General features: G+C 45.0%; 1 protein-coding gene across 1 annotated transcript in view; it reads right to left on the minus strand.

Moving 5' to 3' along the window:
* Positions 1 to 14,605, minus strand: part of C10H1orf21 (chromosome 10 C1orf21 homolog) — a 76,941-nt gene that overhangs the window by 10,240 nt on the left and 52,096 nt on the right. The window contains exon 3 of the mRNA XM_086617769.1: positions 3,898 to 3,974. Within this exon, the coding sequence (XP_086473895.1) occupies positions 3,898 to 3,974 (77 nt within the window). The remainder of the gene's footprint in view (positions 1 to 3,897; positions 3,975 to 14,605) is intronic.

The following is a 14,605-nucleotide window of genomic DNA, read 5'->3' on the forward strand; positions in this document are numbered from 1 at the left end:
TACCAAGACTGCCAACATCATCACAGAGTGAGATGCCTACGATGTGAGATTAAAGCCTTGAACTGGAAGACTTGCCTGTAGCCCTGCTACAGCCGGGTTCTGCACTCAACGCTCAGGAACGTCTACAAGCCCAGGCTGGTCCTTCCCCTCCCAGACGGGTGGTCCTTACTGTTCCCTGAGCGGGCTCAGCAGATTATTCACCTCAATTAATTGTGCAGCACCAGGAGGCTCAGGGTCAGCGATGCGATTTTGCATTAGCAAAGAGAGCTGGAAAATACTCCTAATTTGTTGTCTGTAAAACATTGATGGTGGCACAAGACAAGCAGCCCTTCCCCAAGGGGCACCTGGGAGTTAAAAATACACAAAGGTCGGATGCAAAGGAAAGGAGGAGGAGACGAGGATGAGGATGCACCGCAGACAGTATCTGGGGTGTGTCTGCTTTATTTATCCCAGGGGGTGGTGAGAGTCTCCTTCCTGAAATAACGATATCCCGCTGGGAAGGTGAAGCTGGAGCATCCTCTGGGACCACAGCAGGGAGGAGCACCTGGGGGCATGGGGGGCTGGGGAAAAATGCCAGGGACTCAATGTGAGACTAAAAAAAGATGTAAAAAAGGAAAGATGGGAGATGCCAGTGTTACCAGTGCTGCCAAACGGTTAGGACTCTCTTGGAGATTTTCTCCGACAATCAAAGCTGGTTCGGCTCGCTGAGTTCCCACCCCAGACTCCCCTTCCTCGGCATCATTCTTGCAGCTGTAATGAGTTAATACTTCTCCCCAGTGCCCAACACCACACTGCACTTTCCTACAAAGCTCAGCATTCATACTGCGCTTGCTATCGGGATGAACGTATACAATGATTTGCTTATGCCGGACATAAATGGAGGCTCAGTTCAGACGAGAAGGTCTCAGAAGAGGCATTAAAACCTAAAGCTGGTAATTCAGGGGAGGGAACAATTCACTTTTCAGGGGCTGTGGGAGTTTTTGTCCCCAGCTGTCTGCTTGGCCCTCAGGTTCCCACTTCCACCTGAGATGGGGGAAAAAAAATGCTTCTTTGGGGCAGCCCAGCCTGTCACCTGCATATTCAGGTGTCTCAGAGAGGGGCTATAGGGCAGCACAGCCCCTTCCGGGTAGGTAAGTACTAGAAACATATTCTTGCCTTTGCAACATCATAGGTCCCGTTTCTAATAAAAGGAGATGGCAGCCCAGAAAGCCAACCGTGTCCTGGGCTGCACCCAAAGCAGCGTGGGCAGCAGGTCCAGGGAGGGGATTCTGCCCCTCTGCTCTGCTCTTGTGAGACCCCACCTGCAGTGCTGTGTTCAGCTCTGGAGTCCCCTACACAAGAAGGACATGGAGCTGTTGGACTGGGTCCAGAGGAGGCCACAAAGATGATCCGAGGGCTGGAGCACCCCTCCTCTGAGGACAGGCTGACAGAGTTGGGGCTGTTCAGCCTGGAGAAGAGAAGGCTCCGGGGAGACCTTCTAGCAGCCTTCCAGTACCTAAAGGGGCTACAAGACAGCTGGAGAGGGGCTTTTGACAAGGACATGTAGTGACAGGACACGGGGCAATGGCTTTAAACTGAAAGAGGGGAGACTTAGACGAGATCTAAGGAAGAAATTCTTCCCTCTGAGGGTGGTGAGGCACTGGCACAGGTTGCCCAGAGAAGCTGTGGCTGCCCCATCCCTGGAAGTGTTCAAGGCCAGGCTGGATGAGGCTTTGAGCAACCTGGTGTAGTGGAGGGTGTCCCTGCCCATGGCAGGGGGGTTGGAACTAGATGATCTTTGAGGTCCCTTCCAACCCAAACCATTCTACGATTCCATGATCCAGCAGGGTAAAAATGGTATGAAATACTGCTACTTTCATTTTATGCTTCAGGCTGTGTTACTCCATGAGTTATGACCACATCTCAATGTACTTAATGGGGCATACATGATCACTTTTCTGGTTAAATATGTCAGCAGAGTCAGTTTTGAGGATGAAGAAGCAGAGGAAGTGTCCAAGAGCTGAGGGCAGGGTGCGAGGTTGAAGCCCCATGAAGGTACAGAAGGTATCAACACTCGGTGTGAAGAGGAAGGACCAATCCCTTGACCTCTGTCAAAGACTCCTGTAAATCTACTGCTGGCTCCCTACGTACACTGGTTTTAGAGTCCAGGGCTCTAGATGTAAAAATCTAAATCCTACCACAAACCGGAAGACCCCTCACAATCTTCCTTTTAGAGCCAACATTTTAAAACTCCCTCCATTGTACATAAAATCTTAACTTGGTACACAGTCCCTGTTGGTTTTTTAAGTAACACCTGTTCTACAAGAGCAGTCCTACAAGATGTAACTATCTAGTGATTTATCTATTAATTTCTGCTCTTTTAGCTAAGTAGCCCTTTCCCACCCAACACCATCCCCCATGGCAGTCAGAATTGCCAGAGTTTTCAGATGATAAACCTTAAAAAAAAAAAAAATCGCGTGTGATAACAGCTATTTGCTGACTTGGTGATTAGCAACTCAAACCCACGTAGCCACTTAATAAACAGAAATCCAACGGTACGCTGGGTAAACAGCCGCAGCTTGGGCAAACAGTGGAGGTTCTACCCAACAACCTGACGCTGCATTCCGTAACTCTCCGAGACGTTCCCTTATTTTTGCAGGACTGCGACAGAAACGTTCACTTCTGCCAACGGGCCATCTTTAGGCTTTTTGGGGAAGAAAGGTCCGTTTTAAGTTTCTGCTGGAACTTTTTAAAATCAGAGTTGGATGAAAGGATGGACTCCCGACCCCACGCAGTCCCTCTGCCTTGGATGGACTGGAAGAGATGACCCATGAAAAGAAACATCCCTTTTTTAGCCCAAGCTGACTCTTAGACCATCTTAAATAGAGCGCTGACCCTGCTGGGAAGGATCAAGCCACAATAATGAAGCACAGCTTTGCCAAAGGGTGATTCTACCTCCACCTCCCTACCGTGAATTTCTTCTCAATTACATTTGAAGCACTCAATTTTTCCTTTTCCAAAGGAGGCTGGATTATATTGAAATGACTGAAGTTTCCAGACATGAAACCGCGTACGGCACACTTGGTATGCAGCAAGTTGAAGTTAATAAGTGCCCCGAAGGCACGGCATAAAGAACAGCAGTTCTGCTATTGTTCAAAACCCAACAGCAAAGCTTTATCACTTCTTCGTTACGAACCCGACATACAGCTCCACGTAATTTGTTCTTTTCAATCCAATTAGTGATTAAAATGTAATGGTGATTTAGATAAGAAACGAGTTCCTGCTATCAATAACCAGCTCTGTCACGGGAGTTACATATTTCACGGCGTACGTAACGCTGGCTGGTCTCAGCCTGGCTACAGCACAGAATCGCGAGCGAAGGATGGAGAAACTCTCAGCTACGCAACAACCCTCACTGGAAGAAACAACTTGACCATTTCAAATGGCAGAAGTTTACCATTCCCAATCCCAGGCAGCACAGCTGCTAACCTAAGCCAAGAGCCAGCAAAAAACTTCCCCAGGAATTTAACTGATGGTATTTAAGCACACTAGTGCATATACAATTTGGTTTATGTGTAAGTTGTATGGAAAGCTGAGAAATGACGTGGTGTGGTACTCCTCTAAGGCACGGCACGATGCATCCCACACATTTTTTAAGTCCTGCATCTCAGCCGTGCAAAGGAGAGGATGCTGCAGGGATGCCAGCACGAGCACTGACCCAACCATGTCATTGGTATCAGGACACAGGTGCCCTTACCTATTCTATTTAAATTGTTTAAATGACATTTAAATGTGTTTAGGGCTGCTGGAACCACCAACTGGTTTTTGCTAGGCAATAATTGGGAATTTCACAGACACCGCTTCAATCCTGTGTTTATTTGTATTACGATTAAAAAAAAAGAAAGTAATTGAACTTACTTTGCTCTGGGTTGATGTACTAATCCTGGGATCTCTTTATTAGATTTAAGTCTTGCATTTGAACTGGCACTTTTTTCCTGAAACACACAAAAAACACACAACAGATATTTAGTAAGCACACAAAGCGCGACAGGCATTTGTCATCACGGCGTCGCTCTCCACTGGGTTCAGGCTCTTCTACCTGCACGACTGAACGAGAAAAGCTCATTGAAAACGAAATTAAAGGCAACACAATTAATGCAATGACCTTGGGCAGGTAACTTTTAAACATCATGGGCTTGGTGGCCTGGGGGTTTGCCTCTGGGTCACCAGGTGAAATCCGGACGGGACATGGAGCAACCAAACACCATGCTGGCTAATGACTCTCCAGCGGTCCATGGAAAACGAGGTGTGCAGCTGTGGCTGGGCTCCTGGGAGAGTTGTATCAATAATGCTAATTGGCACCTTCAACAGAGCAAGGCAAAGCACTGAAAAGGCAAAGCCCCAGAGTCAGCCCAGACCTGTAGGTTTGCTCAGAAAAGAGGTAAGAAATGTTACCATCACGTGGAAAACCCAACGGTTTTCCCAAACGTTTCTCCCAAACGTGGGAGAAAGGATACATGAAAAGGGCCAGTGAGAAGAGACGCAACGGCAAACCTGACCTGCTCAGCCAGAAAATTGGACACAAGGGGCCCAAGGAAGCAAACCAGAACATGTTTATAGAGAACACCATGGCCGTGTCCTCCACAGAGGACCAGAGCCATTAGAAACATCTTAAAAAAAGGGGTGGGGAGGGAAAAGAGTTCAGTTGAGAGCCAGCATTTCAAGGTAATGTCTTGTACTCACGCCAAAAGCTTCTGTAAACCCAAGCTTAGCGCGCACGTGTACGTATTGCTTGTAAAAACCCCGGGAAGGACACAGCCCCTACCAGACCTTCTTGGCCTTGCATGTTAGGGAAAGCTGCTGGTGCAGACGGGAGGGCTGAGTCAAACCTCACAGCTCACCCACTCCACAAATCCGCCTGAATTTCTTAGGCACATCATGTCCATGATGATTTAAGAGACGTGAACCCAAGAACTGGCGCTTTCATGGGTAATTTTGGTGGTTTTGTTTTGTCTTATTTAGTCTTTGAATGTCTGAATCACACAACATGATTTTTAAGAAGGCTACTAAATCACTGAATTTAAAAAAAAAAAAAAAAGAGGCTGTCTGGCTGTTAATATTTTAATGAATAATTCTACAAGGGCTGTAAACATCAACTGCGTCGGCACATTTAACACTGTTTAACGTGTATCTTCTAATCCTCCTGAACAGAAAACGGTGTCTTGCATGACAATAACAGGGAGAGAGAAACAAGCCTTTCTTCCAAGCCTTAACAAGCATCTCTGTATGTTTGTCACATCCCACCAGTCGCTGCCTGGCCATGATCCCACCATGTCAAGTCAAAGCAGCAGGAAAGAAGACGGAACCACTTGCTTTCAAAGCATCTTCTAATTGTAACAGTGCGACCTGGGGATGACTACGTACACGCGTGTTGCGTGTGTGGTCAACGTGCATGTACATAGTCATACAGCTCATGTGAGTTGATGTATGGCTCACAGAACTGTCAAGCAAACTCCTACTACCGTCAAGCAAAATGAAGCTAGAAGGATTGGTCTCATGGAGAAGACACCACAACCAGAAATCAGCTAAATCTCAACCTTGTGCACCAGATGAGCCTTTATCCTCTCATCTGCTCCAGAGACAGAAATCAGGAATGGTCTGCACTACACATCTGGGATGGCACATCCGGATGGCCCACTTGTAGCCATGTTCCACAGCCGTAACACCTCCTGCCCACCGACTGCAATGCAAGGTGAATGTTGGGCTACCTTCTGTCTCTGCATACTGTCACCCTGAAGGCACAGACCTTTCCCCACCTAAAAAACGCTGCGAATCCATTGCCTCAGTGGAAAGGGAAGGGAGGCTCTGATGTGCAGCTCCTCGTCAGGAGCTGTGATACATCACGGCAGCGCAAACTCGGCTTTCCACACCTCTGCTTGTGGTTTGGCGTCAGTGCGGCTCTATCAGTAGCTGCAATCAGCACAAATCCCAGCCTAAAAAAACTTCTGTCACAAACAAGGAACAAACAGAAAGACACAAGAAAAACAGACGTCGTCTTGTCTCTGTGGGTCCCAGAGCAATATTCAGAACATTAACTGCCTCGCACAGGAAGACGGCAATAAAATTCCGGTTTACTTGACTTCAAGATCCCAAAATTTACTCTTTCCCTCCTATTGCTTCTCATAATTAACACACCTCAACTACCTATCACGTACAATTCTTCTATTTAATCAGAGTATGCCACCTTCTCCATCTGTTGCTCAGCAGGAATGAACAGAACAAGAGGAGTTAAGAGGACCCGTTGCTTTGTTTACAGCTATTATTTACGGCAGTGATATTTCATTACACTGACCGAAATATCGACTTTGATGAAAACAGATATTCAAAAATAATTCTTCCAAATACAAACAAATAGAATTTTTTTTTTTTCCCCCATCAGTTTGAAGACAAACTGACTCATCAGAAATTAATGCTTTGGATTCTAATGTGGAGCATACAAAAAAAAAAACCACCCTGGAATGCTTTAATGTAGTCAGATCTTCCAGGCTGACTTGACTTTGGTTGAAGAGTCACTTCTATGGATTTAACCTCATTTTCTCCCTTATTTAACACTAAATAAGTTTGTGTGCATCGGCAGAACCGCGACTCCTTTTAGAGTCCTAATCTGTTGCAAAGAGAAATTAAGATGCAAAAGTTTGGTTCTAATCTAGCTCTTGCTTAAAAGGATTATTTCAAGGAGATGCACTAAATGATGTCTCACCCCACGAGCTTAAAAGCAAACCCTCTAGGATGCTGTACACGGATAACGGCATTAGTTAGTACATAGTAAAAAACCAAATAGTGGACACTTTATTCCCCATTATTTCACAATTAATCATTATCAAGGTAAAGCCGTCACCCAATCAAGGTGATTTCATTTGATAGATTTGTTAATTATTGTTAATTCCTCCACAAAGAACGTGCCGGATCAGAATTTCAGGGCATTAACAGATGGCGGTGACTCTGCTGCCAGATGCTATTAACACAGCAACCGCCACTACTGCCATTCTAATTAAATATCTGTCAACGTTTCCCTTGATGCTTCCCCTCTTACAAACCCATTTCTAGAGACACGTGAACTTCCTCGGAAGTATTTTGCTCGTCTTCGGGAGACCGTCACAGATGGACTCAGGTAAGCTGCTAACAGTCCTTCACAACTCTCTCCACACAGCTCACTAGAGAAGGGCTGATTTTTAAGAGATGCTTCCATAAGTGCTGATTTAGTTTACAAAGAGGCTATACATTGTTTTAGGCATTATTTTAATTGATTAAATCGGCCAGGAAGAAATCAATTAAAGATGACAGCACAGGAATTCTACTACCTAATCTAATGGCTAATTTTCATTAACTTACAGTCACGTTTTGGTCTTAAATTGCTTTTCCTCTATAGTTACAATAATGCAACAAATATACAACCAATTGGGGAAAAAAATACCCTAGAAAACAGTAAAACTTAGTGTAAGTAAAATCAGGTTCTCCGGTTCAAGGATGTTTTTCAGTTTGGAAGAGGCTGAAGCATCCAACTTGTGACCGTATCTTGGAGCCAACAATGTTCGAAAGTGGCACATTCCCCCAAATTAGTATCATTTTTAAGCTGGATTTGTCTCTCTGGATTTGCTACTAAGATATATTGAAGTCAATAGAAACATCAAAGGTCCTTCCAGAGAGTGATCGTGTTTCACTCAACATTGGTAGTTTACAGCTATTCAAATATTCATAAAATAATACTCCTGAGTTATGTCCAGATGACACCTTCTGCCCCTCCACTCTGCTCTTGTGAGATCCTACCTGCAGTACTGCCTTCAGCTCTGAGGCCCTCAACAGAAGAACACGGAGCTGTTGGAGCCAGTCCAGAGGAGGTCATTAAAATGATCCAAGGGCCAACACAGAAATACAGGGCAAGCATGAGTGAGAATGAAATGATGCTATGGAAGAGTGAGGATTACAAGAAAACTGGGTGAATTTGGAGATGAAGAAAAAAGAAAATGGATATTAGCTGAGAACATGCTACAAACTCCAAGAGCAGTTTAAACAAAGCCTAATTTACCCATCCAAGGGAGGAAGCAACCAACCTCTTCGCAGAGCACGGCACTGACTGGTGGCAGGGTAACAAACCTGCTCCGTCTGCAGGTTTGGCCCCATTTCAGTTCTTGCCCCACCGGCTCTCCAATATTGAGCTCCCTCTCCAAGGACAACTAATCTGAGGTTACCTGCATCTTTCTGTTGAGGTTGCCACCTGGGTCTGCCTTTTGTTCCTGGATCAGCTGTTTGGCTGAAAGCAAGATGAACTGGTGCAGTAACTGATTTCTAGTTGTTTTTTTAAATGCCTTTGAGATGCTAAAAACTGAGAGCTGGGGGGAAGGATTATTAGAAGAACATCTAACATGCCCATTACACTCAACTCAAGCCACAGGATCTCAAAAAATCTGAAAAGTCCAACAGAAGTGTAAAGTTGGGAAAAAAAAAGAAGGAAAAATAAAATGGAAGAAGGAAGGAAAAAGCTCCCTCTGGAGAGAGCTGAAGGACTTCTCCTGCAGTATCTAAATATAGTTCATTCTCAGTCAAAGTCTTTGAGCTTTGACGAAGAATGTCATTAAAGAGTAGGGAAAAAAAAAAAGGGAAATTCCCATCACTAAAGGGTTTTCCAAGGGCAGTAATATTTACTACATCCAATATCTACAACTTTTTTTAACTTCCCCATCAGCTTTTCAACTCCTTCTCCCTCCCAGTCAATATGAGGAAGTCTGGAATAATTGGTTATGATAATTCCAATTAATTCTGTCAAGTAACCAAACACCAGGAAAGCTGTAGATGAAATGAAATTTAGACATGGGAGCAGCTGGCATGAAGATGGGAAATTAAGGCAGGTAAACAGATGAAATTACAAATAAGGAACATAAATGATAAATATAATAACTACCAATAAATTCTCTAGGGAAACTCTTACCTGCACCTTGCTTGCAGTTCTGCAGTTGTGTTTTTACACATCCCTCCACAGGGATGAGACATTTGAATTCTCTCCTTTCTATACACCTGGTGACACCAAGGTCCAGAAAAAAATGTTTATTTCTATCTCAAAGTTCCTTTCTGCAGCTAGATTGTGAAACTCTAAGGTGTCCTCTACAGAAAATGAGAAGCAGGGTCACTTCAAACATGCCTCCGTCCTGAAATACGAGGTTTATAATGACCTAAACATCAGGATTTTCTGGTTCCTTCAGCCTCCGTGGTACTCCAGAAGGTCAGCCAGGATAAGAAAACGACCACCACAGACATAAATAAATGAATGCAGTTGAATGCAGTTTCATTTCAAAAGTGAAATTATCTTGCACCTTCAGCAGGAGTCTTACTTATTCACGCAATAAAACCCTGCGTTTCACAGGGAACGGGAACATGAGCAGGATGGGACACGGAGGAAGGGATGTGCCTGCAAGATTTCCAGCAGGAAGCAATTTGTGAAATGAAGTTGAGGAACATCCCCGCTAAAAACAACTTTGCAAGAGGCTGAAAACTGTCCCTCAGAGTTATATGGTGACATGGGATTTGCTTGAGGGCCAAACACATCGAAAGATACCCAGAAATACTGCAAATAAAATGCTGTGGGCAGAAAGGAGACCTGCTCTCCAACTCTCAGTAATACACAAGATCTTTAATAGCTTTGGTACAACAGAGTGGTCGAAAGTTTTATCTAGCAAAATAAAAATACATGGAGAAAAGTTAAAATTTGCATTACTGAGAACTTCCAAGACTAGACTGATTCTCGAGGAAACTTAAGAGGTTTCAGTGCACTTGGCAACTTGCTGTTTTGCAGGTATATCACAGAATCATAGAAGGGTTTGGGTTGGAAGGGACCTTAAAGATCATCTAGTTCCAACTCCCCTGTCATGGGCAGGGACACCCTTCACTACACCAGGTTGCCCAGAGCCTCATCCAACCTGGCCTTGAACACTTCCAGGGATGGGGCAGCCACATCCTCTCTGGGCAACCTGTTCCACTGCCTCACCACCCTCTGAGGGAAGAATTTCTTCCTTAGATCTAATCGAAATCTCCTCTATTTCAGTTTAAAGCCATTGCCCCGTGTCCTGTCACTACCTGCCCTTGTCAAAAGCCCCTCTCCAGCTTTCTTGTAGCCCCTTTAGGTACTGGAAGGCTGCTAGAAGGTCTCCCCGGAGCCTTCTCTTCTCCAGCCTCAACAACCCCAACTCTCTCAGCCTGTCTTCATAGCAGAGGTGCTCCAGCCCACAGAGCATGCACGTAGCTCTTTTGGATCACACAGCCACCCTGGCTAACAAAACCTGGCTCAAAAATTAACCCTCTGCTTGTGCAGTTTGTGTCGTCAATTATTCCCTCGCTGTCTCTCAACAAGCTTTTACAGATAGGAAGTTATTTATAGCAAATGTCTACATTAGTCATGCCCTCGAGTTTTTCAGGCGTATCTCCTGAAGGCAGTTTTCCACCAAGCGTAATAACACGGGAAGAGCTGGCATTAAGCATGAAACGACAGTATTGCGTGAAGTCTGTCAAACATTTATCGCCGGGAACAAATGGCGTCAAGAGTCTGAAGAGTGACTCGGTGCGTGACGCAGCCCATCTGCAGCAGGACACGCATCCGTCAGTTTTTGCTCCAAGATGGCACTTTGCTGGAACGGCGAGCAGGTGATTGCTACTACAATTTTTGCAGAGCTTTTCATTGGGATGCTTTTGAAGATCTTTATGCCCTTCAAACACATACGAGAGAACGCATCTAGAGAACAAGATGTGCCCTCTTTCGTGGCTTGTTAAATTTTTGAAACGTTGGTTTTCTAAAAACAAACCTGAACTTTTTCGGCCTGTTTTTGGAACATGCTCTACACCTGCCCTTTGGAAAATCAGTTCCCTGAGAGATGCCTCTACGTCAGGCGCAGGCAAGCGAAGCCTCCCGAGATCTTCCTGCGCTGTCAAAACCAACCAAGACCGATGACTGATACAGCTCTGAATGACCTCATGTGCACATCACGCTACCTCAAGTATTAAGTTTTGGGTTACACTTTAGGCTGGGCTTGTTGAAAAGATGGTGACTATTGAACAGTCACTTTGAGGAGGCATTAAAATAACACTTGGTTCCCTCCATCTGCAACACAACAGCATGTTCATGGTGTCTCCTCTTGTAGCGTCTGCAGTTACACTGGTCACTGGCTTTTATCTGCAAATTGCAAGTTTTGAGTAGACTATGTTCCTTACACGTTTCTTATTACATCCAAGCAGTTCCATAAAGCATGCTGAGATCCTCCTAGATGTTAGGACAAGAGTGTTCCATTAACCCAGTCTTAACGGGGGATTTTGCAGGATACACGTAAGACACTTTTCCCCCTCTTGTTCAAACTTGAGATATACAAAGGATGGAACAACAAGGGAAAGCAGTGAAAGACAAAGTTCTTCTGGGTTTCTTGTTTACAATTAAGAGAAGAGGAAAAACAGAACTAATGAGAAAATACGGTGCAGATTAAAAGACACAGTTAAGCCAAATGTAAACAGATTAAAATGGTAGCAAAAAAAATTTGATCGAGGTAACCCTGAGAGGTGAGATGACGAAAACAGAGTAGCATTACTCATCACTACAAAAGCATCTACAACAGGAAGGTTCTGGGCATTCACAGTCTATAGGGACGAGTCTCACGTACGAAGCAACAGCATAAATACAACGACCGTCTCCACGTGCCCCACTAACACACGGGTCTCGCACCCGTTATTCCCACAACGTGTTTCCAGTTGCCAGAGGCTGACATCATGGGAAACACCTCCGAGCACGTGGAACACCAGACACCACACGTGGTCGCACTCCTGGAGACGGACGCCGCTGGCTTAGCCACACTTCCCGCTTGTGGAGCTGTGCGGGGGACAAAGGGAAAAAACCCTCATATTAACGCCTGTTCCAAACCAGCCAGAATTCCCTACAATAAGCTCTTACTCTCCCAGCACTGTCCAAGGCTCAAGTTTTTCGATTTTTGGTAGATTGCAATTATGTAAATGCCATCGCTGGAAGGTATTTTCAATGTCTGTGTTTTGCTCCTCTCAACGTCTGTTTTATTTGCCTTAATTCTCAAATTTGCAGAAGATGGAAGATTTAAGACCCAAGAGAACGAAGTTACAGTTCTTGCTATATGGCAAATCTCAGCGCGTGTGGGTAAAACGTACATTTTAAAAGACATAATAGTTTGAATATTATTAAATATGACATATGCACTATGACACACATGAGGAGTATTATGGCTGGAGGAGCCTTAAATCTGATTTATGTGTTTTTGTACCACCTTTCCATTGGTTTAGTTAGCTGTTACTTTTGAATAGTAGAAAAAATGATTATTATTTCACAAAGACTATAGCAACCAGCTCACTTACTGAGTTTCCAGTCCTCGGATGTATAAGCATTGATTTTATCTGGATTCTCCAAACAAATTTATATGAGAGTGATACTGAGAAGAGATACGATATACATCAGAATGAAAGACAACCATAAACGGTTTAAAAATTTTATGAGCTGTTTAAATCACTAATGGAGGCTGGGTTTTTAAGTGTTTATCTCCTCTGAGTTTCCTTGGAAAAACAGCAGACAAATAAGCATTTCTCCTCAGCGTTAGGAAAAAGAGGCACCAATAAGTAAATATGTTCCATTGAGGATGAACAGAAATATCTTTGGAGACGCTCGAGATGTTGGAAATTAGGGGAAGATGTTCAAGCCAATACTGGGTGAAGAACCAGCATAAAATCAAATCGCATGCCTGGAAATAGCGATGTCCAACACATATTTAAGAGTCCCAAAATGACTGTGGGCCTCATATGCCCTTTTCTGTACACTCTCATTTTAATGTGTCCATCATAGAATCATGGAACGGTTTGGGTTGGAAGGGACCTCAAAGATCATCTAGTTCCAACCCCGCTGCCATGGGCAGGGACACCTTCCACTAGATCAGGTGCCGACCTGCTGGCCACGCTGCTTTGGATCTCACTGGTTTGAGATACTACATTAAAACCAGGAGCTTCTTTTGCTCTGAAATACGGCAGTACGTGATGCATCCTGACTCCAGTGAGGCTTTAAATCCTGCGACCAAAACTGGGAGCATGCTCTGTAGGAAAGCTGTAAGCAGATGGGAAAGAGTCCAGAGGGGAGTGACAAGAATAGGAGGTTTAGCAAACGTAAGCTGTAATGAAAGATGGAAGGAATTGATTTGTTTAGTCTAAAAATACAGAAGAAAACACAAGTCATCTGATAAATAAAAGGTTGCTTGAAAAGACATGACAATCAGTTTTTCTCTATGACCACTAAGAGATGCAAGAAGACATCAGGCAAGGGTTTAAGCTGGGTGGTAGGATAAATGTTTAAACTTTTAGGGAAGTGGCAAAAGGAAACACAGCCTAGTGAGAAAACCTGCAGGATGGGAGTTTGGAGAACAGGTTAGACACAAATCCATTGAAGTGGTTTGGATATGTGCCCTCAGGTGATGCAATTAGATGACATTTCAAAATACCTTCCTTTAGTGGTGGTTGATGCCATGTGGAGCTTCCGAGAGACTAATCTGGTAGAGTTCCACAATGCTATTTCATGTTCTGATAAAGAAGCCATAGAAATCTTGTGGGCGAGTGAAAGATCTATCCCTGGCCAGCCTGATCTTGCACAGTCTACACGACGTCCTCTCTTGCTGCCAGTCCCTGCCAAGAGAGCAGACACCATACTCCAATTGTGGCACATCTCATGGCCCTGCCACTGCTGGGACTGATGCACAGCAGCCACACTCAGCTGGCACTGACGTGTGCCTGGAGAAATGATTTGCTGCTTTCTGGAATAGGTGAGTAGAGCTCATTTTGAGACTTTTCCATGTCCTTTCCCACCTATGAGGTGTGGCTTTGCGAAGAGGTGATGCAGGAGGGAAGGGATTCCATCTAGAGGGACCTTGACACCCTTGACAGATGGGCCCATGTGAACCTCATGAAGTTCAACAAGGCCAAGTGCAAGGTCCTGCACGTGAGTCAGGGCAATCCCAAGCACAAGTACAGGCTGGGCGGAGAATGGATTGAGAGCAACCCTGAGGAGAAGGACTTGGGGTGTTGGTTGAGGAGAAGCTCAACATGAGCCAGCAATGCGCGCTGGCAGCCCAGAAAGACAACCGTGTCCTGGGCTGCATCCAAAGCAGCATGGGCAGCAGGGCGAGGGAGGGGATTCTGCCCCTCTACTCCGCTCTCATGAGATCCCACCTGGAATACTGTGTTCAGCTCTGGAGTCCTCAACATAAGAAGGACATGGAGCTACTGGAACGAGTCCAGAGGAGGGCCACGAAGATGATCTGAGGGCTGGAGCACCTCTGCTATGAAGACAGGCTGAGAGCATTGGGATTGTTCAGCCTGGAGAAGAGAAGGCTTCGGGGACACCTTCTACCAGCCTTCCAGTACCTAAAGGGGACCTACAAGAAAGCTGGAGAGGGGCTTTGGACAAGGCCATGTAGTGACAGGACAAGGGGCAATGGCTTTAAACTGAAAGAGGGGAGATTCAGATTAGATTTAAGGAATTCTTCCCTCTGAGGGTGGTGAGGCACTGGAACAGGTTGCCCAGAGAAGC

This window comes from Tauraco erythrolophus, chromosome 10 (assembly GCF_009769465.1).
Source record: "Tauraco erythrolophus isolate bTauEry1 chromosome 10, bTauEry1.pri, whole genome shotgun sequence".
In the NCBI taxonomy this organism is placed as follows: domain Eukaryota; kingdom Metazoa; phylum Chordata; class Aves; order Musophagiformes; family Musophagidae; genus Tauraco; species Tauraco erythrolophus.